The sequence below is a fragment of the Mesocricetus auratus genome, unplaced genomic scaffold (genome assembly GCF_017639785.1).
Source record: "Mesocricetus auratus isolate SY011 unplaced genomic scaffold, BCM_Maur_2.0 Super-Scaffold_4256, whole genome shotgun sequence".
Classification (NCBI taxonomy): domain Eukaryota; kingdom Metazoa; phylum Chordata; class Mammalia; order Rodentia; family Cricetidae; genus Mesocricetus; species Mesocricetus auratus.
Window position 1 is genome coordinate 20,712,009 of NW_024429182.1, and position 25,408 is coordinate 20,737,416.

A 25,408-nucleotide genomic window follows, 5' to 3' on the forward strand; every position below is an offset into this window, starting at 1 on the left:
GTCTGCTAATCCAGGTACATGAGCTAGCATTTTGGAGCCCATTCCCTATGGTGGGATGCCATGCTCAGCCTTAATGCATGGGCCTACCTCAACCTAATGTGTCAGACTTTGTTGACTCCTCATAAAGGGGGCAGGGAGGTCGGAGGAGGAATGGGAGGGAGAACTGAGTTTGGAATACAAAATGAAATTTAAAAATAATTAAATTATAAAAAAAGAAATTCGGGAGACTAAAGATATGATAAATATAAAACACAAACAAATATACTATGGTTTAAAATAATTGCTAATAAAGCCATTATTCTGAACCATATTGTGTCCATTATGGAAGGGGACAGAGTTCTTTTCAGCCCCAAGCAGACATCATTCCCTGAGCTTGGAAATGAAGCAGTGCTAGGTCCTTCGGGCTGGGAGGGCATATAATTGCGCCAGGTCTTTGGTTGCACACTCCAAACAGAAACCCAAAAGCAGCAAGATAAAGCTATAAAACATTTATCTTTCACCACGATTATTACTATGTTTAAAAGCAAGGAGTCTCTTGAAAATGACTGACTATCCCAGTAGTCTCCTCTGCACTGAATCAGATATTTGTCTATGCTAACAACCTAAATTCACAGAATTATAGTTGGATAGTCACAGCAGTTTCTGCTCAAGGTCTGAAAATACAAGACAGTGGATGTCAGTATCCCACAGCAGCCAGAACCTTACTGGTGATTCTGGGAATTTGCACGTAACCTGGGGGGTGGGCATTAGACTCCCTCCTGACTCTCCCCTTGAGCTTCACAATGGGCTTCACAATGGGTGCTGGAGAATGGGGATAACCCAGCAAAGGTTCTACCACCTGCCTCTGTGCAGCTAAGTGCCCTCGCACCACTGAGGTAGTGTGGGATATTGAATTGTTAATAAAATCCACCCTGGATCAGGGAGCAGAGCCAGCAGCTAGTTGATAAGAACTAGCCATAGGGAATGCTGAAGAGGCAGGAAGATGATCAGAGAAACACCCAAGAAGGAGTGGAGAGGGACTTGGAGTTTTGTGGTCTTTTTTTGGTTTGGGACAACTGGAAAGACACTCTCCTGCTTGGTCTCCAGCCAAAAAAGAGAGTTACCTGGTTGCTTCTTGAACTCTCTGAGCTAGCAGGTTTTCACCCCAACATCTGACACCTGAGTCTTCATTGGTGGATAGAATGACAGAGACTTAGTTAAAAACTACATTTGGCAGCAGCAACAGAGCTAGTGCCGGCAGGACTGGAAATCCCGCCAGGCTGTAGCCTGAGTGGCTGGGGCCACATATGGTGGTTAAAACATCAGTAGATACAGGTGCAGCCACTAAGCCAACAACAACACTGAGCAGTCTCGGGTTTGCAGAGGGAGGTGATAGGTTTATTGTGTTGCTACCAACCCTGGCTCATCTGGTAGCAGTCTTGCAAGAAAACCTTAGAACAACAAAAGAAATGGGACAGCGATGTTCTTTTCTTTTTCTGTCTTGTCCTAGACTACCCAAAAGGAGAGAGAAGCCAACCTCCTCTAAAGTACTGTACAACTAAAATAATGTCAAGTAGATGACCTAAAGTGGCCAAATACGTTTTGTCACCAAACATTATTCTACATTCTGAAACTGTAGTGTTATGGGATACTTGGTAGCACTGTGACACCCTGAGACTATGTTAATAAAGTTAGCCTTGAATAAGGGGGTGGAGCCAGTGTCTATCGGAATGGAATTAGTCATAGAGAAGCCAGGAATATGGATAGAGAAGATGCACAGGAAGGAGTGGGAGGGTCTTAAACATTTTGCAGTCTCTTTAATCTGGGAAGTGTGGAGAAAAGGTCAATTAGTGGTGCCTCTGCTGTTTCTTTGATCTATTAGGTTTTCACCCCAACACTTGACTCCCAAGTCTTTATTGGTAACAGAACAACTTAGATAAACACATCATCTGGCACCCAATGCATGGTAAGCCACCACTTTTCCCACTGCCATAGTCACTGCTCAGGTGGCTTCTCCAACCCCCACCCCCCAAGCCCTCCCTGGAGGTCATGGGTTTTTCCCGTCATGGTCCCCCTGCTTCTGCTCCACAGGCAGAGGCAACACGCACCAGCCACGTGAAACCCATCTGCACTACACCACCTGCTTGGGCTTCTGCTGCCACTAATCCTCCACCCGTGCACACCAGATACTCTGTTCTCGAATGCTTCTGCAGAGCTGCAGCTGCAGGCACTCACCACGGCCTCTGCCATCCTGCTGGCACCACGCCTGCACATACGTCACTTCCTGCCACTCTCCTGCTGTCTGGACAGCCTGCTGCCACCCCCTACCACACACAGTCCCAAGTGCCACCACTGTATCTGGCTGCCCCACACAGCTCTGCCGTCACCGCTGCTGCCGGTGTGGATAAACTGAACAGTTACCAGAATTGTTGAGACACCTGGGAAGTCCTTAAGGGGGAGTTAAGTAATATCGACTCTCTCCCAAATTAAGAATGAAGAGCATCACAGACGGGCGTTGGTGGCACACGCCTTTAATCCCAGCACTCGGGAGGCAGAGGCAGGCGGATCTCTGTGAGTTCGAGGCCAGCCTGGTCTACAGAGTGAGTTCCAGGACAGCCTCCAAAGCCACAGAGAAACCTTGTCTCGAAAAACCAAAAAAAAAAAAAAAAAAAAAAGAATGAAGAGCATCACGATGCAGGTAATGAGGACTCGGTGTAGTACCACAATGGGTGGCTTGAAAATAGAAAAATAAATGGATAATTGACTTAGCTGGGATTGACATAATGTCAATTGTAATTACTATCAGCTTGGTAATTCATATTTTATCCTTTAAAAAGTGGTTTGTTAAATGTGTCAATATAAAAAAATTGATAAGACACAAGTCCTAGAAAGACCTACTAATGAAAATAAGAAAAATATTCAGACACAGACAGAGGAATTTAGAACAAAACCTACCATACCACTGCATGTTGAAACTGAAGAGGGGTGAATCAAAGTTGTTAGAAAACCAATCTTGGTTTATCCAACTGCTATACAAGAATGACAAGCAGACAATAGGCACCCCCGACATTATGCAGAAGTTAAATGGAATCCTATAGAAATGTTAGATTTGAGGTGATTTAAGGAAGTAGTCATTTCATGTGGTTACATATTCACCCTATATGAATCAGATGTTAAATTCCTGGGTAACTCAGAACAGAAGTATCCCCCAAGACTAAAAGATTTAGCTGCAGCAATATTGGAGCTGGTTCTCAGGTACAATGGAAAACATGGTGGAAAGAGGAAACTAGGATCATAGAACAATGAAATAAGCTAGAGGCATTGATATTTTCCAAGATCAGTTTCTTGGTGAAGTATGGTGCTGATTTGCAAAGACAGTTTGAATTTGGTGATTATACCTTGGCCCTATGTCAGTTAACAACTTTGAATGCTTTTGACAAGGCTGAAGAATCAAGAAAGAGGACTGAGTCATTTAGTAAAATTACACAAGGCCCCCAAAAATCATTTACTGACTTTTTTATTTACAAAGATTGATTTGAGCTGGAAATAGAATAGTATCAGATCCAGAAGTCAGACAAATATTAATCAAATCCTTGACTTTTGAAAATGCGAATTCAGAAAGCAAAAGATCGATTAGGTCTTTAAAGGCAAGATCAACACCAATAGATGAATAGATTAGAAAAACATCAGGTATTCAATCTCATGCTTAAGATGTTATTTTCTTAGAAGTGACTTCTAAAATTTTTAAGAAAATTCAGAATGTCAGATGTTTTCATTGTGATAAACAAGGTCATCTGAAAAGGGATTGTAGGCAAGGCTTCCTAGAAACAATGTCTTTTTCTAGAGATAATCCAAATAGAAGGCCCCGGCCTTCTGCAATATGCAGAAGGTATGGCAAAAGCCAGCATTGCACAAATGAAAACAGATCAACAAGGGACAGGCAAGGTAACCCTTTGCCACTGGAAAAATCCTGAGAAGCCTCCCACAGGCCCCAATATCAAATTTGGTTCAATCATTCCCTGTCAGCATTGGATGAACTCATCCACAGTGCAATTAAAAGATTTAATGCCTGTTGTTAAAAAAGAAAAAAAAACCAGAAACATATTGCTTTGGATGACGTAACAGCTTTATTAGATAAGACAAAAAGCTCATGCCGGGTGGTGGTGGCGTACGCCTTTAATCCCAGCACTCAGGAGGCAGAGGCAGGTGGATCTCTGTGAGTTCGAGGCCGGGCTGGACCGACAGCCTCCAAAACAATACAGAGAAACCCTGTCTCGTAAAAACCAAAAAAAAAAGAAAAAAAAGACAAAAAGCTCAGGATAGACCATAAAACAAGTGTTTTTGTCAAACTTCTATAAATGATCAAAAACCAAAGCTAAAAATATAAATAAATGACATTGTAATTGAAGGTTTGGTAAACACAGGTGATAATATAAACAATATTTCACCCAAATCTTGGCATCTAGATTGGCCTCTTCAGGAGGACACAACAACTGTTAGTCTTTCAAAGGTACCAATAGCCTTACTCTTAAAATGGTTAACTAATAAACCTGTCTGGATGAAACAGTGGCCTCTGACATCAGAGGTCCAGGAGCAGCTAAATGTTCAACATATTGAAGCATCGACAAATACTTGGAATTCTCCTACATTTGTCATAAAAAGAAATCTGGAAAATGGAGAATGGTAAAAATCTGAGAGCTCTAAATAAGGTGATTCAGTCAATGGACTTTTTGCAGCCTAGAATCACCTTGCCTTCCTATTACCTAAGGGATGGTCTATTATAGTGATTAATTTAAAAGACTGCTTTTTTACTATACCTTCACAAGAACAGAACAGAGAAAAATTTGCCTTCGTGGTGCCACTTACAATAATTCTCAACCTGTTAGAAGATATCAGTGGAGGAACTTGCCACAAGGAATGTTAAACAGTTGCACTTTGTGCCAATATTTTGTATAACAGCTATTAGAAATAATTCATAAACAGTTTCCTCAATCTATAATTTACCATTGTATTCTGATACAGATACTTTAGAAAAAAAATGTTTGATGAAGTAAAGAGAATTTTGCCTTGTTGGGGATTACAAATTGCTCCTGAAAAAACACATAGAGGAGATCCTATTAATTACCTAGGATAAGATAGGTTTGCAGAAAATTCAACCACAGGAAGTACAAGTCAGGAGAGATCAATTATGAATTCTTCATTAATTTTCAAAATTTGCTGGGAGATATTAACTGGCTGTGGCCCACAATTGGATTAACAACTCAAGAAGAAAGTAATTTATTTAAAAACTTACAAGGTGATAAGGACTTAAATAGTAAAACTGTTAGCTGAGGCTGAAAGAAAATTAGCTCTGGATTTACATGTGGGTCATTTGGATCCAGGGCTTGATTGTATTCTGGTTATTTTACCCTCTACTCATTTTCCCATAGGAATTCTTATGCAGAGAGAAGATAACATCTTAGTATGGATATTTTTGCTACACAAACAGAGGAAAAAATTAAAGATCTATGTAGAAAGGTTTCTGAATTGGTTCTGAAAGGAAAATTGAGACTTCCACAATTAGTAGGAATGGACCCAAGAGAAATTGTAGTATTTTTCACTAATGCTGAAATTTCCTCATTATGGGCAATAAATGAACATTGACATAGTAATTTTTTTTGGGAGAGATCAACAACAAATACCCCAAAAGTAAGAGACTTCAGTTTATAAAAAGAACTAATTGGATTCTCCCTCATATAGTAAAGGGGTCACAATTTATGGAGCTCCTACATTTTATACTGATGCAAATAAATCAGGAAAGGCAGGTTGTAAATCAGGAAAATTAAGTAAAATGGCTCAGAACCCTTAGGATTCAGTTTAAAAATCCATGGGAGAATTCCTACTGGGCTGCACCTGGTCTGGCTCCAGAGTGACCGCACCTAGCCCTAATCCATCCTTTGTTAAGCAGATGCCTTTTGTTTCCCTTGTGCCACAAGTGTGAATCTTGCCTGAGAGTTTCCCAAAGGTACAAAGCCTAAGCAAAACCTGATTAGAAAACAACCCAGAAAACTGTGGTATTTTCTTGTGGAGAATTTGCACTTGGCATTGTCCCTTTGAAAGCTTTCTCAGGGTATTTTGAGGATATGAAAATCAACTTTCTAAGGTGTAAATTACAGAGCAATAAAAGAGGCCCTTGGCTAAGGAAAGCGAATCAGTCCTGAGAGAGATCCTCCTTGTGATTGAAAAGGCCAAATTCATCCTAAGGTGCCTCTGAGTCTTCTTTCTCTGGACCCGTGTGAACCCACACTCTCATCACAACAAAAATGAGAATTATATGCTATTTCCATGGTATTATTAGATTTTCTGGAACCTTTTAATATAATTGCTGACTCTCAAAATGCAGAAAGAGTTGTTTCATGTATAGACAACATAAGCTCATTCCAGATAATTCAGAAATAATTTTGCTACAATTTAATTACAACAAATAATCAGAAATAGAAATAACTTCTGTATATAACACATATCACATCTCAAATGGGTCTACCAGGTCCTCCAGCACAAGGTAATGATGAAAGTAATCAGCTATTGGTAGGAAAAGTGCTAGAAGGCCTAGAATTTCATAACAAATACCATGTTAATAGCAAAGGTTTGAAGACAGATTCTTCTATTACTTGGCAACAAGTCAAGGAAACTATAAGGAAATGTCCTACTTGTTCTCTGTAAAACCAAACTCTACTACCTGCAGGGAGTAACCCAAAGGGCATTCAGAAAACTAAAATTTAGCAAATGGATGTGTTTCATTTTGCAGAGTTTGGAAAATTAAAGTATGTGCACCATACCATAGATACATACTCAGAACTTCAATGGGAAATTGTTTTAAAATCTGAAAAGGCTGATTCTGCAATTACACATTTATTAGAAGTTATGGCAATTATGAGAATACCTGTACAAATTAAGAGTAATAATGCTCTAGTGTATCTCTAGTAAAATGAAAGGTTTTTGGATGTTACAACATAAAGCATATTATAGGTATACCACACAATCTTACAGGACAAGCAGTTCCAGAAAGATCTAATCCCACTTTAAAGGATAGGCTTAATAAATAGTAAGGGGTAATGAAGAACCCCCCCAGACAGATTAGACAGTACTTTAATAACTTTATTATTTTTTAAACACCAATGAGAAAGGAATGACAGCTGTGGAGAGACAGTGGATAATAGAAAAAAAAACTGCTAAATTAAATCGGCCTGTATATTTTAAAGATGTGTTGACCCAGACATGTATTATGTTGGGGGAGAAGTTTTGCTTTTGTTTCCGAAAGAAGTGAAAAGCTATGGATTTCTTTAAAAATTAATAAAGGTCAGATTTGACTGGAAGAAGAACCCTGAAAATCTTAGCTTCAGATATAAAGGAAGAAACCAAGAAAAACTAAAAGATAGGTGACATGTAAGCTGATCCTTTGACATGGGAACAGCTTTGAGAATGGAGGAGATATGATAAATCTTGTTGGCTACAGAGTCCTCATGACTTATTATTAAATGTCATTCTTTCATATGGCATGGGTGGAGATTTAGTTTGCAGTTTGGTTATGCAGTCTAAAAGGACTTATAAAGTTGACAGATGCTTTTTAACTCAAACATAGCCCAGGTGAACCAGCCTCTCAGAATGCCTCATTAAAATTGAAGTTTCCTCAAAAACCTGCTTCCAGACAACTTCAAGATGGCTAGCTGAGACGGTCCAGCCTCACAGACTTCTCCAGTCAGGATTTCAGCTAACTCTCCCAAGACTTGACCATTATCCCAATTTTCTCATGGTCCCTTAAAGATGTTGTAGCCCTCAGACAACAGGAAGTAATTTTAAGAACATGATGCCCACATTCCTGAGAGGTGGGGTGGGTGTTTTTTGGTTGTTCAGTGGGTTAGGTATTTTGACATTGTTTAGGGGAGTTAGTTCCAAGTTGTTATTTATCATGGTCAAGGAACAACAAAGGAGGTTGGATTAGGGAATCTCTCTCTCTCTCTCTCTCTCTCTCTCTCTCTCTCTCTCTCTCTCTCTCTCTCTCTCTCTCTCTCCCTCTCTCCCTCTATCCTTCTTTTTCTCATTTATAGTGGGGAAAAAAGGGGGGATATGGTAATGATAAGATAAAAGGGTAGATTGTTGAATCTACTAAAAAGCAACTCCTAGTCTCAAATATTTTACATTGGTATAGACTTTTGTATATTGATACAAATTTAAGGTTATTTTGTTACAGTATATTGCATATGTGTTTCTACTCTTATTTAAAGTATTGTACACAAGCAGTTCATTTAAAAATATAATGTAAAAGTCCTAGTCCTTGAAAGCTATTATTACAAACTGTTTAGAATAATTAAGAAATGTAGGTTAGCCAAAAGTTAGTGGTGCATGCCTTTAATCCCAGCCTCAGGGAGGCAGACCCAGGTGGGTCTCTCTGAGTTCAAGGCCAATCTGGTCTACAGAGTGAGTTCCAGGACAGCCACAGCTACACAGAGAAATCCTGTTTCAAAAACAACAAAACAAACAAAAAACAACTACAACAAAAAGAAAAGGAAATAAATAGATAAATGCAGGCTAGCAGTTAGTCATCTATAACAATCAAACTTGTACTTATGTTAGGTATTTTTTCAAGGTCAAACATATATATTTAGATTGACAGGTGATCCTCAAAAACACCAGAGATCTTCAGAATATGGCATATAAGATGTTTTAATAACATAAGGCTTTTCATGACAGTGAAACACATCTGCTCCTGGCAGTACCAATCTACTTCAAAAAAGAATGATGGGCACTGAAGAACCTTCATACAGAGTTTGTTTTCACTGTGGCAAAGTTATGCCCTTGCCTTGACTGCTGACAGTATGCTGTCCAAATTGGACAAGCAGGACATAAAAGAAGGCAACTGATGGACTTAGCGAGACAAGGTAGGACAGTTCTTCAATGAAGCAGGACAATTCCTACTTCACAGATAGTCAGATATTCTAGACCTGTAGGCCAAGGATGGATGCTTTCTCTGTCATTTCTATAGTTTTGGAAGTTGTTTGCTCTGCACTTCCTAATTACTCAGGTAATATTTTATCCTTCTTGGGACTCTGATGGGGGTTGAACACAATAGTTATACCATTTTCTTTGTTGCCAAATTCAGAAAAGAAACTTAGCAAAAGATATATAAAGTTTATAAGGTTTAGAGACATAAAAGTTTAATTTGTTATCTAAGAAAATGTCTTAAGGTCTAAAAGGATATTTTTGACTGGTAAACAAGTTATGATAGAAAGTGATTTAGGTATAAAACTTTGGATTCATCAAGATAGACTAGATAATAGAGTAATTTCTCTGTATTTGCCAAATACAAATGTACTGGACATTGTGAATGTAATTCTTACCTGATACTTGTTCTTATTATATATGGTTTTACTGTGTTAGAGTTAAATCCTTTTCTTTTCATTTAAAGAATACTTGATAATTGTTCTTATTGTATATAGTCTTACTGTGCCAGAGTTAAAACCTTTCCTTTTTATTTAGATTAAAAGGGGGAAATGTTGTAGGATATTTGATCACACTGTGACACCCTGAGACTGTGTTAATAAAGTTAACCTTGGATAGGGGGTGGAGCCAGTGACTAGCTGAACGGAATTAGTCATAGAGAAGATGCATAGGAAAGTGTGGATAGAAGGTCAACTTAGTGGCTCCTCCACTGTTTCTTTGATCTGCTAGGTTTTCACCCTAATATTTGACTGCTGAGTCTTTATTTATAATAGAACAACTTAGATAAACACATCACTGAAGTTTAGACATGTGACATAATATTTATAAAATACAGAGAACTCAGAATTATGAAGATAGTAATTAAGGCTTTACTTTCACATTTAGTAATTCTAAAGTACCTTGTAGATACAATTTCTTCATAGTCAGCCACAATATCTGACAAGTTAAATTTGCTGACTTTGATGATTCTTTTCATTATCAAACTTCTCACCTAAAGAAAAAGACAGAAGTTAAAAGAAGCGGAGCTTTTCTGTTTTGTTTTTTACTATTTATTTATTATGTATGCAGTATGCAAATTTCTGCCTGCATATCTGCCTGCAGGCCAGAAGAGGGCACCAGATCTTATTAAGGATGGTTGTGAGCCACCTAACTCATGATCTGTGGTGCCGGAACGAGTCTTTGCAAAGAAAATAGACAGTCCTGGGGTTCATTTCTACAACAACTCCTAGTGACCAACATGAGTCACCCTGATCCAAGACTAGATGACTTGTGCTTGTGTTTCCCTTCAGCCCATCCTATGCTAACTCTAAGTCCCTATTCCACCAGTGTGTCAAGAGAGTCACTGCTGCTGCACACCTTAATTTTCTTCTTTTTAAAATTTGAGTCAGGGTCTCAGTCTACAGCACAGGCTGGCATGCTCTTAAGTGACCCAGGATGTCCTTGAACTGGCAATCCTTACTCAGCCTCCTAAGTGCCAGATTACAGTTATGTACCACTATACCTGGATCAAGCCTCTATTCTTCTACAGACTACCATAGTCTTGGGAAATTCTTCCCTCTCCTCAAACCCTAGTCTTCACAATAGGTTTAGGCTTTCAGATATGTAACCAGAAAGTAGAGCTGGCAATCTGCAGCTCTCTGTCCTGCCACATATCATTCTGGAAACGAGGCAACCTAAAGCTTAGTTTCCTGCTTGAACTGTTTAGGGAGTGGAGTGGTGGCAGAAAATGGACAAAATATCCTGCCACACAGGCAACTGTCCCTTTGAAATTGAACCAGACCTCTCTTCCCACAGGAATTGGCGTCCTGTAGGACTGGGCTCCTGGCTGTTTCTGCCTTAAGAGCTTTAAAACATGTAGATTTCTGTTACCTGGAATGTTATTTACAATTGCACACCCTAAACACACACACACACACACACACACAGGAGAAAAAGACAAAGTTCATATCCTCATTTTCTACTCTTTGCCCTAACATATTTCATTATCTCAGATATGATTTATTTTTATTATATGGCTTCTTCTAGAATATAAACTTCAGGAGGTCAGGACTCATGGCAGATACTCAGTAACAGTCACTGAATAAACAAATTGAAGGACCACTCAGAAGAAATACACTAGCTTCTTAGATGCTACCATTTCTGCAAAACACTATCTATTGATCCTTGAGCCAGCTGGGACTGTATTCCCTACAGATATAGCCCCAGCTTTGGCTAACACTGATGCCAGTCCAACAGCAAAACTCTAGTGCACACAACTCATGTCCCATGGAACTCATATAAAACTCAACAGCACACAGCAAACATTGGCAGTCACTCTAAAGAGGCTAAGGGTTAAGAATCTATAGACCTAAGAGGTCTCTAGGGTAAACATTTTCCATTGTCTGTAATTCCAGTAATAATATGTGAACCTGCCAAACTTGCAGACTTCTCAGCTCACAGTCTTTACGCACGCACACACATTTACGTCTAACTACACAACACCCGGCCTTCCCAAGGTTCCTTCCTAGGATTTGTCTATGTCCTTCAGGCATCCTCAGCAATCAGTCCCTTAGCCTGCAGTAGAGCCAGATCACCTCCTCTTGGATGTAGCAGAAGGGGTAAAATGATAGGAGTTCTTTTTCCTCAGGAGTAAGTACATTTCTCTATTTTCCAATATGGCAAACTCATTATTAGAGCGCACCCTAAGCCTGGTTTTAAAAGTGCAGTGTTAATTAGGATGAGGTAAGAGGATGACACTAACTTTCCTGCTTAAACAGAAGCTGTGTATGTGCTCTCACAGTGAGTTAATTGGTGATGAAGTAAGCTAACTGAAAAGGAAATCTGCAAAGAATTGTTCATCCAGCTCTCTGCAAACACTATCTACCTTGCACCCAGCAGAGAGGTTCTCACACCAGTCAATCACATACATCGGCCATATCAAACTGTCATTACCTTTCTCAGAAAATTTACAGAATTAATCCTTTGTGCAGTGATAGAATTCACATCTGAAATGGACATGTCCTTCTGAGCCTGACTTTCGTACTCCTAAACAGAGAATTCCATTAGTTTTGCCTGAATGTAACATGGGGATCAAATCCAGTGTGCTGCAACGAAAATACTGTAATTTGTTTCTGTCTAAGCACCAGGATGCTGGCAAACATTCCTCAGTAGGGACCACCCTTTTTTGATTCGCTCACTGAGGACTGGCCCAAACCAGTTTATGACTATATCCCATTTTCTTCTGGTGTGAAGTTCATCAATCCCTTACTCCTATCAGTTATTTAGTACATGCACATGCATGCGGAAGACGATTTGCTGGAGTGGGTTCTCTCCTCCTACCTTGTGGGTCTCAGGGACCAGACTCAGATTGTCACGCTTGGCAGCAGATGCCTTTATCCTCTGAATCATTTGACAGGTCCCCTGATCTTCTAAATTGTAGTGATGACCAAGAAAAATTGTCATTTTGAAAATGAGACGATGAGGAAAGTCATCGCTTTGCATTTCTTCTCTCCTCTCTGAGCCACACCTAAGAAACATCTGGGACACTCCTGACTGGGCTGTGAGCATGTTCCCACTACAACTGGAGTTTTGCTTGTGTAGCTTCTAAGTGACTTCGAGGACATCAGAACCTGGTATTTTTAGTCAAGATAGCTGTCATCACCCTACAGCCGCAATTCCACTGGACGGGAGTTTCCTCAGAGATGGGCAACAGTTGCTTTCGAATTATCTCTTAAAAGCCCCAGTGTGAGTTAAGACAGCCGTTCTCTCTTACAATCCCCTCCTATGAGACTGCTGAGGTGTTGGCAAAGTGTTTAAAAGCTGGTCCTCTTGAAGTAGGGCGAGAAGTTCCTACTGAACGTTTACTATTCCATGGCACAAATACTCGCCTGGCTGCAGATTGATGGCAGTCACCAGAAACTCCCAGCAGGTGTGGCTCAGACGGGACATGTAATGGAATGTCTGTGGCTGAACTCAGCTAGCTGCAGCATGTAACCCAACAAGACCAGAGCTTCTCTTGTCTCTTTTTGAGATTCTTAAGATCTGAATTGATACGTCCTACAACTAATATCTACATTCACTGTGGTAGTGTTCCTTTCCTGGCTCCTCCTCAGAGCCTCTATATAAAATTAGTCATATATTTTATGAAAACAAAAAATACGCCAGCTACATCAATCTGGAACACACCTAAAGGATTTGGGCTGTGAAGTAGATTAGATAATACTGCACTGTAAAGTCAAGCTAAGGGCATGATGGCGCTTAGGTGATCTGAACAATTTTAATACTTAAAGAGAAGGGAAGCATCTGATTATTAGTTACCAAAATTAATACAGAGATGAGCAGGTTTAAAGCAACAGGATGTCAACTCTGTCATACTCGGAGCTGTGTCTGAATGGGAGCCGAGTACCTGGAAGACTATGTCTGGAATCTCTTTGTCGTAGAGGGGCATCTGCTGCAGAAGGAAGGGGTCAAGTTGGCCCGCGTTTCTCAGCTGCAATAGCTGGAATCGTTTGCTCCTTTTCATTTCTTCCTCAGACACAAAGTTAAATTCATCTTGCAACTGCTCAAGACGGAAATATTTTGGGATCTCCTGACCTTTGTGTCTCAAATACTATAAAACACAAACATGCAAAGTCTCTATTTAGTAAATTATTTTTGATTCAAGAATTATTTCAGAATCCTGTTTTCGCCCCATCACCAGTGCGGCAGCCTGAGTAGGAGGGAGCAATTGGACCTGTGGAGTCATGTGGCCTGTGGAAATACAGACTCTGACTGACATGCTTTCTACCTGTCTGGTCAGGACTTACACAGAAGGAGAAAACGTCAATGTTGTATACAAACAAAAGGCAGGAAGGGGCATATGGATGGACTGTGAATACCAGACCTGGAGGGTGAGTATGGTAGCCACTGTCAGTGTAACACTGACAAAGGGAGGTCAAAATAAAGTGTGTGAGGAACCCAGAGCAGTTCAGCTGGCTGTAGGGAATGGGCACAAGTGACCAGATAATGGTGTCTGAGTGCAAGCGTACATTTTTAAGTCCTCTTGATGTATCACCTTCAGTACCTAATAAGGTTGGCGTGTAACGGATGTTAGCCTAAAGGCAGCCTGCCAACCATCAGGTCTGAAGTAGTCATGCATTCCTAGTGCCTTTCCAATACTCCAAACTGGCTGAGAATCATGTGTGCCCTCCATTCTACTTTTACATGTACACTAAGTGTCCAGGAAAATGCACAGCAAATAATGGAGGCATGTATGAGATATATATGAAGAAATAAAATATATTTATAGTGTTGATAGCTTCTAAAACTTACCATAATAAGTTCTGTTATATCTGAATACTCTGGGTTATTTGGATCAATCCTGATGTCATCTGCCCAGTCACAAAGCTTTTGTGAGTTCACGGGCCACGGGAGTCCAGGAACACCTCTGGCATCGACATTCCTTAATACACTAATGTGGAGAAAATAGTTTGTGACTCTCCACACAACATGCAGGTTACACACTACACCGGCTGAAGTCCACTAAGAGTTCCTACCCACATCCTGATTTTAAGGATAAAACAGAACCTATCTTTATGATACACAGACTGTTCTCCTCACATTCTGCTTTCACCATAGCCTCCTGATAAGTGTCTACTTGAAAGACAATACACTTGCTAAGGATAAAACTCTACAGATATTCATCTGTGCTGTCTCCATTTTGCAGAGGAGCTGAAATGCAGTAGGTGCTATAAATTCTAGACACAATAATGGCTTAAATATTTTACGTGATGCACAATACTAAAATGTAATCCAAATATTTGTTTGTGTTAATCAAGAAAGCACACAATGTAAAACATGAACCTAAGGGGCTGGCAGCATGGTTCAGTGGGTCAAGGTGCTTGCTACCAACCCTGATAACCTGAATTCTATCCCTGGAGCCCACATAGTTGAAGGACAGAACTCCTCTAAGTTGTCCTCTGACCTTCCTGGGCAATGCTGCATGCATGTGTAAATAAATGTGAAAATAAAATAATTACACAAAACAAATAAATGTAAAAAATATTTTCAAAACATTGACTTCAGGTTGTATTGTCACCATTGAAATATAACAAAAAGCAAAGTGATTAACTAGGCAGTATAGGCTAGGAGAGTATTTTGGTCATGAACAACCATCTTCAAATATTGGGGCTATAAAACTAAGCTAAATTCATGATATACCCTTAGTGGCTTAGCTGTAGACTAAGAGCAAAAAGAAGGCAACCCTAGAGTGTGTGCTTGGAGTTGTCAATTAACTTGATGACTTCATAGATAAGTTAATTAGAAGAATCCAGAATGGGTTTCTAAGATCTTTATTGTAGGGTCTCAAACCTGGGACAGATGGCTGAGGTACCTATTTAACATATCAAAGTGGACTTGGCCACCAGGTTCTCCCAGCATCCCTGAGTCTACCTTTCCTCAGTCCCTGTCTGCTACAGGGTATGGCTGGCATATGCAGTCCCCACAACTTTCCAGCCCAGAGCCTGGGCTGCCTTTCACCCAGCTGTCCTTCTCTATATAATGCAGCCATTTTGGTTACCTGGCCCTTTTGTGTACCCTCCTGGCCTCTTGGTCTCCAGCCATTCTCCTTTCCCCTCCCCATCTCTCCACACATGGCTCAAGGTCTTCTTCACTCTGGACTCTATCAGATGTCCCTGCCTCTGGCCATGCTCTCCCTCACATCTACAGTAGACCTTCTCCTCCACTATACCTAAGAACAGTCACGTCCTCATTTTTTGTTTCTTCTTTTATTTTCATTCACTTTTCTTGCAAGCACCTGAGAACAGATCCCATCTGTCAACTGAGCTCACAGAATTGCAGTTTGGACACAGATTCTGTGTCCGATGTTTTAGCCAGGTGTGATGTCCACTTTGAAGAGTCTACTTTCACTGGTGTCTGTTCTTATTTCTCTGATGACTGTTACCAAGCTGTGACTGACCCACCCCAGGACATGGTGACTGTGAATGAAGTCACAGACATGGCCGGTAGAGTCCAGGTCAGTCTTTCTTATATTTCCTCCTATTTCTGTCATTGAAGTTGAATTATTTTTCTTTTGTTCTTCTTCTAAGACCTGACACCCTTGAAATCTTACAACACATTTTCCCTCCTCTTGGCAGTGTTAGCCCACATGCCCCAGAACACAAGGCTTGAGGAGACACTTGAATGTTCACAAGTAGACTGGAGAGAGAAACTTACACAAGTTACTTTCTAAGGAAGGAAGCTATCATTGGATTTCACAGAGTCCAATGACATCGCCTCATAAAATATAGCAAACCTCAGAACCACATTGCAGTGACTTCCCTGGATACCCCACTGGCATTCAACTGTGGGCTGAGGTAAAATCCCCATCAGCTGAGAACTGTTTCCATCAACAAACACCAGGTCAGCCACCCTGTCTCTTGGCTCAAGGCTGCATAGATGAAACACTGGAAATATATTCTAGAAGTCTAGGACTTTTCTTCCACCAAGCTGTCTGGGATGACTGGGGAAATTTAAATCCCAGAAATGAACTCTTTGGGAGTCTGGGCCTTTGTCTGCAAGGGAAGGACTATGGGGATGTGTCTCTAGTTGTCCATGTGACTGTAAACTAGGCAGTGAAGGAACATACGATCCCACACAGGAAACACTACCACACTGTGTAAAGTCGAAGGAAAAGTCAGCAGCCTCCTGCTATTTGCACCCCATTTCATGCACATTTTATGGGAGGTCTTGCTGAGATGCAGAACTATGTTTCAAACATGCAAGGTTTATTACCTACAGTATGCAGATCGCAATGACTGTGACACCGGTGTCAGAGGGATTCCATTTTCATCTAAAGCCCATGAGAGGGAATAGCTAAGTTTTCCTGAGGTTAAAAGACAAACTTCTTCATTCTCACTTCCCTCGAGATTAAAAGGCACATCTGTTTATGAAAGACATTTAACACATCACTGGTTTAGAAACCCACAAGCTGAGGGGTGGGGAAGATGATTCTTTGTGTGAAATGTTGCTTGTGCAAGCATGAAGATTCCCAGTTTGGATCCCCAGAACCCGAAAGAAAGCTGTGACCCCAGAGCCCATATGAAAGCTGTGATCCTAGAACTGGTAATAAAGCTGTCTGTGATCCCAGAGCTGAGAAGGCAGAGACAGGTGGATCCTGGAGCTACGTTGCCCAGCTAGCCTCGCCAAACTGATGGTCATCAGGTTTAGGGAGAGAACTCAGTTTCCAAAAATAGGGTGGAGAGCAATGGTGGAGTCACCCAGTGGCAGCCTCCATCTTGGTACCCTTCATCTCCCCTCTAAGATACCACAAGGAGGAATGCCTCAGACTACAAATGAGAGGAAAATATTGAGTCAAACACAGAGATGAGCACCTCTCCATTTCTTATGCCTGAGATTTTGCAAACATTTTTCCTGGGACCTCTTCCGTAGGAAAGGATCATTGGCAGGAAAAAGAAAAGAAAAAAAAGGACAGGATGGGTGGTTCAGTGGTTAAGAGCACTTGGCACTCAATCATGAGAACCAGAGTTAGGATCCCCAGAACTCCCACTGTAACTCTAGCTCCAAGGGATACAACAGTATGCGGGCACTCACATGCACATACCCACCTTACACACACACACATTCACACACACAATACAACTCTTTGTTAAAAAGGAGCTATGCAGTGTTGGCACATGCCTTTAATTCCAGTACTTGGGAGGCAGAGGCAGGTGGATCTCAGTGAGTTTCAGGCAAGCCTGGTCTATAGAGAGAGTTCCAAGACAGCCTCCAAAAACAATACAGAGAAACCCTGTCTCACAAACACCAAAAACAAAAAACAAAGAACCAAAAAGGAGCTACACTTCCCTTTCTATACATTGCTGCATCTTCTACCCCCACCTACATTTACTACCACTATGTGAAACCACTGCTATGCTCCATGCATTTTCTGTCCTTAGTCTTAGCTCAAAGGTTTCTATAGGAGAAAAGAATTTTCTAGTCTCTATGGACACAAGAAGATAGTCCCTCCCAGTTTTGTTTTGTTTTGTTTTGTTTTGTTTTTGTTTTTGATTCCCATTTCTTTGGCTTTCCCCTTGCTCCTAGTTCACACCTCTCTCCTTTTCATCTGATAGGCACAAGTAGATGCAAAACCCCCAAAATGAAAGAAAGGAATCTTGGGGGAGAGGGGGTAGGCCTTGCTCTATGTCCTCAGATAATTAATCTACTTGCATAAGAAGAGTGACGTAATCAGACAGCAAAGGGATAGAAAATACCCTTCTCTTCATCCCTCCTTTTCTCTTTACCTTTTCTACCGATTCAAGAACAGCTGATAGACCCTGTAGCATCCTTACAGTCCTTAAAAGAAGAAGTTAGAAGCAAAGCCACTGACTGGGAGATAGCTCAGAACAGGACCTGAGTTCAGCTCTTCAACACCTAAGTAAAAAGCTGGGCATGTGACACACCTCTCCAACCCCACACTGGGGAGGCATGGTGACACACCTCTCCAACCCCACACTGGGGAGGCATGGTGACACACCTCTCCAGTCCCAAAGTGGGGAGGCATGGTAACACACTTATGCAATCCCACACTGGGGAGGCATGGTAACACACTTATGCAATCCCACACTGGGGAGGCATGTGGTGCACCTCTCTAATCTCAAACTTGGGAGCCAGGGGCTGGAAGATCCTTGGAGCTTGATGGCCAGCCTGCCTGTGTTCAGTAAGAGACTCTGTCTCAAAATAAGGCAAAAAATGACTAACAAAAAGATACTCAGCATCCACCTGTGGCCTACACACATAAGCACATACACACCACACATACTCACACAGACACAATCACACACACACTGACACCCCTCACATACAACACAAATACACACACTTCCCACACAGATACACACACCCACATAGACACACAGCCTAGAGCTCACATTTCAGCAACGTGTAAGTTTCCCAAAGACCGGATTCAAGGCAAAGTTTTAAACAATCTAGTTTTTGACACCTAGAATAATTTTCTTTTGTAATCAAATACTGTACATGAGATTTTTTAAAAGACTTGCTATGGAGTCCAGGCTGATATAGAACTCATTATTCTCCTGGTCCTTCTGAGAGCTGGGATTACAGGCAGGTGCTACCATAACCAGTGTCGTGTAAATTTCCTCCAGATTGAAGCATTCCACCCTTCAGGGAAACAACTCAGAATAGCTTCAGGAAGTCACTGACCAGACTCACTAGGCCCCCCTCCCTCCCTGCCAGAATGAACAATAAAAGCTGAGAGTCCCTTTTTGAGGAAGGGAAGCTGAACTTCAAAGAAGACTCAGACCAGACCGGCTGCCTGAGAGAAGCAGAGACCAGCCAGGCTGCCTGGAGAAGGCTTAGAGCAACTGGAGCACCTGGAAAGGACACCCTCCAACCTGTTGAGATGCCTGCAGGCTCTGCAGTGGGTTCCAGGTCCCCGGCTTTGTGAGCTGTCATTCATACCAGGGTGGGCTTTGGCAATGCCGCTGTTTTTGAGTAATTTCTGCTCCTGTAAGTGACCTCAACAAAACTCACTGGTTCACCAAGTTGGACTTTGGTGACATCCATACTTTGGTCTGTCCTGGGCTCCCTGTCTGGAGTGAGTAAACGTGTGTGTTGCATCTCCCCAGGAAAAGTTTTATTGCAGAACACCCTGCTAGAGGTCTTTACTCACGAGTGTGACCCAAGTTCACTTAGGATTTGGTCCACATGGAAAAAGTGGAGAGAAGGAGATTTTAAAGGACTCACTGCTTCCTACGCCTCCATCCATGGGTATGGCCAGTTTATCAGAACTAAATTCTGTATATTCCAGGACAGTCTTGTCTTTCAGCTCTGTCTTGTTAGGTAAAGGCAGATATAGTTTAACCAGTAAACTTGTCCTTTTACTTACTTCATAAACCTAAATATAAAATAAATGGTTGAGAACTCACCAAAATGCAAAACAGGAACAAGAAAAAAAAAACCTCTCAATAACACATATGTATCACTTTCGGAAAAAACTATATAAAGATAGCATTGTTCCATTCCATTCCATTCCACTCAGATAGCTGAGGTGGGGACAGGAAGCTGGCAGGCAACCACAGTCACAAAGCAGCAAGAACAGGAAGTGGGGACAAGCTAGAAAATCTCAGTTTTGTTTTTTACACTGACTCAGTTCCTCCAGCAAGACTCTACCCGATAAAGGTTCAACAACCTTCCCGGGTAGTGCCACCAACTGAGGATGAAGTATTCAAACCTGTGAGCCTAGGAGATCAGGGGTCTGTTGTGTGTTCAGCCACCTGATCTCTTAAAGAGATCCAAGATATCAAGAACAAGGGAGGAAAAAAAGATGAAGAACAAACATTGAAGCCACCATGCTCAGGCTAGGAAAATGTGCAGCAATTGTCTGACAATCAGGATAGCCCTATGCCTTACTGCAGCTTAAACAATTCACTCATAATGAATAGGAATGCTGCGGTGCTCAGGGCTGGCAGGAGAGTTAGTGGAAACATCTACAAACAAACAATTTTGTACTCAAGGCACGAAAGACCATAGCAGAGATAGATTATGCGTTTATGAATTGTAAATTCATTGCTAGCTATAGAAATAAGGCATTCCTTAATATAAAAGAAATAAGCTATCATATGTAACAGGCATTAACAAGAAAAATAACACATCTGGCATAAAATAAGACACAAACATAAATGAAAATGGCACACCTCCAAGCAAATTGTTTCAGGCCAATATAATAGTTGAATGTTAAAAATCTGTTGAAACATGACTTTAAAATCACACTGTAGGGGAGATACAGATGTACAGGAAACCTGCTTATCATTATAAAATATTTTGATAAAATATTTAAGCTTTTGAATTTTGGCTCTCCTCCTTTGCTCAGCTCTAAAAATAAAATCAAACAAACCATTAGATGACACACAAATTCAAAGACAATGTAAGATGTTATTTTCCCCCAAGTTACCTTAGGATGATAAAAATAATGACTATTTCAGTCAAATAACACCTGCCTGTATGTGATAAAAAATACCCTCTTTATAGTCAATCATTTCTGAAGGAACTAAAATCAAGGTTTGGTTGTTAATTCTGCCAAGTCATATCTTAAAGAAACTATAACACCCACCAGATGTTTTTTAAGAGAGGGAAGGGGAATACTATGGTGTGGGGTGGAGGGTTTACATAAGAAACCACACACAGAAACTACACACACACACACACACACACACACACACACACACACACACACACACACACACACACACACACACAGCCTTTATTCTTTTCTGTTAAAGGAATTGTAAATCCCTTAGGCTTCAGGCTGCCTTTGCCCCTCTCCTGCAGGGTTAAACACCACAATAGGAGAGATGATATGCCACCTAGCTGAGGTTTCTATGGAAACACTTGTTGGTTATAAAATCACCTAGTGGTGAGAGGAAGTCAACATAGTATTCCCGATGCCTATTCATTTCACCTACCCAGTTTCTATCTTCTCAGCCACATGGCAATTAGCTGAGGGAGGATTAAGGCTTGATCTTAGAACTGTTCTTGGGAGGTAAGCCCTAGACACAGGCCTGAAACCCCCTCCACCACTCTGCCATAATCAATGTATGGGCCAGAGTCTCTTCCTATTGTTTGTTCACTCTCCTGTAATCCTCTCAGAAGGTCAGGTGACAAATGATGTTTATTCTACCTCCCCTTCCTCTCTTCCACCTTCCCAATTACCTCAGAGAAAGCTGCCCTGTGTGTTGTCCTCTGAAAGTAGTTTTACCAATATACTCACAAATAGATTACTTATCAGGAACATAAGTTAAGTATAAAACCACTGTGTGTAACTCAAAAGCCATTTTATGTGACTTGAAATATGATGCCAAAGCTTGCCACCAAAGAGGTAGGCCGCAGAAGCAAGCCCCTGGCAGGCCACCCCACAGCTCAGATACAGCCTAGCCCAGGACAACCCGTGATATGCTAATTAGACCTGACCCCAAAGGTGGCCTTGGTGTGTTGGTGAACCAGCCCCCGAAGGAGAACCCTGATAGCCTGATAACCGCACAATGGCATGATGCAATTAGACATCTGGGGATGGTCTCTAGGGTCACACTCTGTGCTTCCAAGACAGTGACTGCTTCTCTCGCCTCTGTGTTGGTAACCGCCAGCAAGAAGTCTCTGAGACTCTGTGGCTCTGGCCTTAGTAGCTGTTGAACTTCTGGCGTTGTCACTGGGTTCACACAGGCTGCTGGCCAGCATTCTTGAGAACTTCCTGGACCTCCATCAGTGCAATCCTGCCACCTGGCACAGCTGAAGGACTTCACAGCAGATGTGGGTCCAGACCACAAGGTTCCCTAGGGAAACCCTGCAGCAGCATTTCTGCCCAAATGACTGTTCCCTGCTCAGTGAGGTACCTGCTCTAACTTTTTATATTAGCATGACATATAAGGAAAGTTTATCTGAATGAATAAACTGAGCATATTAGAAAGTCAAATCTTGTGTGGACAGACTAATTGCTGAGGGCTTTATGGATCATAGATTGTGTTCTCTATGTTATAAAAATGTATCAATTCAAATGTATCTTCAGGAAACAGTGCCCCTTTTCATTGTAAGCCATCTTTAGTCCTACCCTTGTCTGTATTCTTTTTCATTTCTGGCCTTGGAATAAACCATTTTCCTCCTTTTTAAAGAATTGGTTTTGCTCATCTGTGAATGGGCAGCCACCACACTATCTCATGGCCACAGCTTTGGAAGCTGTATTTCCTTTGGCCTTAACCATACTAAGCCTTTTCTAGGTTTTCAGACACCCAGATCCTCTTTCCTTAAATTCTTTCTCTTTCTTGGGTCTCAGGCTCTCCATGTGTCTAGAAATGAGCTAGAGCGGGACTACAGAAGGATTTCTGGCAGTTAGACAGAAGCCAGTGTTCCTCAAGAACTTATGGAATGGGTTTTCCATCCCCCAAGAGTCCTTCCTCCCAGTTATCCTCCTTATAATATCACCGTCCTCCTTATAACCAGCAGGGTTTGTCCACCCCTGCTCTCTCCCCCGCTCCTCTATCCTCTGCTCCTTGGTACTCTCCCTCCTCTCCTGGATAGCCCAGGCCATGTCCAGTCTATTCCTCTTCCTCTGTGCTAGGGAGCTCTTCTGGATGCCTTTGGTCTCCTATTCACAAACAAACAAACCAACTAACAAACAATCCTTCCCCCCAATGGAGCGGTCATGTTGGCCATTTCTTTACTGTGGCCCATATGCCTTCCAATTCCTTTTTATGGTTCATTTCCCTTCCTTCTTTTAGACGGGCATTTCATACAGGTTTTACCTAATACATTATCTTAGGCCCTCGTTAAAGGGCAAATAAAAGGCTGCTCAGAAGGAGGGTGGGGCTAAAGGTGCCCTTCTGTCTACTTATTCTTTGTGTTTGCTTTTCAATACAACCATGCTTCCATTTGCTTAGAAGTGTGAACATTTACTGGGGTGGGTATCGTCTAAGTTCCCACTCTGCACTAAATGAGACATTCACAAATTCACAATACTGAACGATGAACTCGTCCTGCCTCCTCTGGGATAAAGAAGTAGAAAAGGAGATGGAATTCAGTGTCCTAAGCTGCAATATCCTGCTTATGGGAGATGGGATCTGTATGCCTAGTGGATGAGATAACTGTGTATTTATTTATTAATAATGTCATACATAGGCAAGGACAAGGAAGAAATCTGGGAAGGAATGAAATTTGTACTGTCAAAGAAAGGAGCCATCCTCTTGACATGGAACAGTTTCATAAACGCTGGGTGTTCTGTAATGAGCAAAGTGACAATATAATAACAGTGGCTTTATATACCATCTCTACCTGAATAAAAATTACTATAATGACAAAGTATAAAACTTACTGATATATCAGGCTTGCTAGTAAAGACAGTGTAGACTTTACTGCAAGTTAAAAAGTTCTGTGTCCTCCCTCAGAAATATATTTGATATGTGGCCTGGAGCAACTTTGCCTTCTATTAGAATAAACTCCCCCACTTCCAAGATGAGGATAGCATCTCACACTCCATAGAGCAGTGGGGACAATGGAATGTCCCCACATACGCAAATTTAGCAGTGTTAAGCAAATGGCAGTCATGAAATCTGACATCGTTCTTAGAAACAATACAATCGGTAACACACGAGGAAGAAAGAGTTCTCTAAGGTGCTTACAGTGAACACTTGGATACATTTGTTAACTCTGCTGTGAAGGAAAGTTGTGGCACCAGTGTCATTGGCTTTATTCTCTCCATATCCACTCCTTCAAGGTCTGAAGCTGAATAGGGGAGTCTCTAGAAACCAACAATAGATAATTTACCATGGAAACTGTTCACACTTGGATTTGTCTGGTATCTGCTGCAAGTTCCAAGAAGCATGTACCAAGCAATGAAACACTCCAACTAGTTAAGACAGCCGGGCGTCACCATACACACTACATACCTCCTGTGTGCCTTCATTCCGAAATAGCGTTTCTTCACTCTCTTCCCCTGATACTCCTGACGTTCCTGCTTGGTTCTGATCATCCCAAGTGTTCATTTTTATCCTAAGTAACAATAAATAAAATTGTTTAGAGTAGAAGTAATGTAGGTGTTTGGGAGTTGTTAGAGATAAATTTGAAAAAAACCCATCTTTCTAAGTTTTTCTGCAGTTCCCACTGGTTTCTTCTTCATCAGTAAATTTGCCACCAGCATTGGCAGCCTTCTCAAGGACATCTCTCCCCGGGTGACAAAAGTAGCCAGAAGAATGGGGATAGTCCAAACTGAAGGTCACACATCTGAAATCTCTTTTTTGTCTCTCGTGGTTTAAGCTATATGAACAAGACCTGGTGTAGATGTAGGTGACCAGAGGGATAGCAGGTACATGTGCCAGCTGTTCTCTGGGGCTGATGCAGTAACAGGAAGAAGGCCATGTGCTTCGAGTGTTCTGCTACTGTTGGTATTGGTTAACTCTCAGGACTTACTAATACTTGATACACAGTGACTCAATTCTCCCAGCCACGTGCAGTGGGCACTGCTAAGGTTCAACAAAGCTCCACTTCTCCGGAACATTTTCAGAAAGTACCTGTCCTGGGAGCTGAATTTTCTTGATTAGGGGGTTTTGTGTTTCTCAGTTCAAAGTTTCAGTTCTTATTTTTAAGTTTTCGGAAGGGAGCCATTTGGGAAGAGGTATGCTCTGTTCTGAGTGGAAAAAGGGCACATCTACTCATGAAAGCAGTCTGGAGGCTCCTTGGAATGCTGACCAGGTTATTAGCATGTGACCCAGCAAGTCCTCACCAAGGGTGCAGTCACAAGAGAAATGAAACCTATCCAAACGTGAGGAATGCTTATAAACGGAAGGTGGTTCCTTTTTTGGGTGATGCAAGTGCTCTAAGACCCTAGAATATATTTAAAAATTGACAAACTGTGACGTATATCCTAGTAGAGCTGTTTAAGAGCTTGTATGCTTTGTCCTTCTGAAACAGAACACAAGGATGCTACAAT

At 41.4% G+C, this 25,408-nt stretch overlaps 1 protein-coding gene across 1 annotated transcript in view; it reads right to left on the minus strand.

Moving 5' to 3' along the window:
* Cc2d2b (coiled-coil and C2 domain containing 2B) overlaps window positions 1-25,408 on the minus strand; it is an 85,248-nt gene that overhangs the window by 33,177 nt on the left and 26,663 nt on the right. The window contains exons 14-22 of the mRNA XM_040744676.1: window positions 24,369-24,471; window positions 24,102-24,220; window positions 20,631-20,808; window positions 19,681-19,831; window positions 16,708-16,855; window positions 14,248-14,386; window positions 13,343-13,546; window positions 11,890-11,982; window positions 9,858-9,949 (exon numbers count right to left, since the gene is read on the minus strand). Coding sequence (XP_040600610.1) covers window positions 9,858-9,949; window positions 11,890-11,982; window positions 13,343-13,546; window positions 14,248-14,386; window positions 16,708-16,855; window positions 19,681-19,831; window positions 20,631-20,808; window positions 24,102-24,220; window positions 24,369-24,471 — 1,227 coding nt within the window. The remainder of the gene's footprint in view (window positions 1-9,857; window positions 9,950-11,889; window positions 11,983-13,342; window positions 13,547-14,247; window positions 14,387-16,707; window positions 16,856-19,680; window positions 19,832-20,630; window positions 20,809-24,101; window positions 24,221-24,368; window positions 24,472-25,408) is intronic.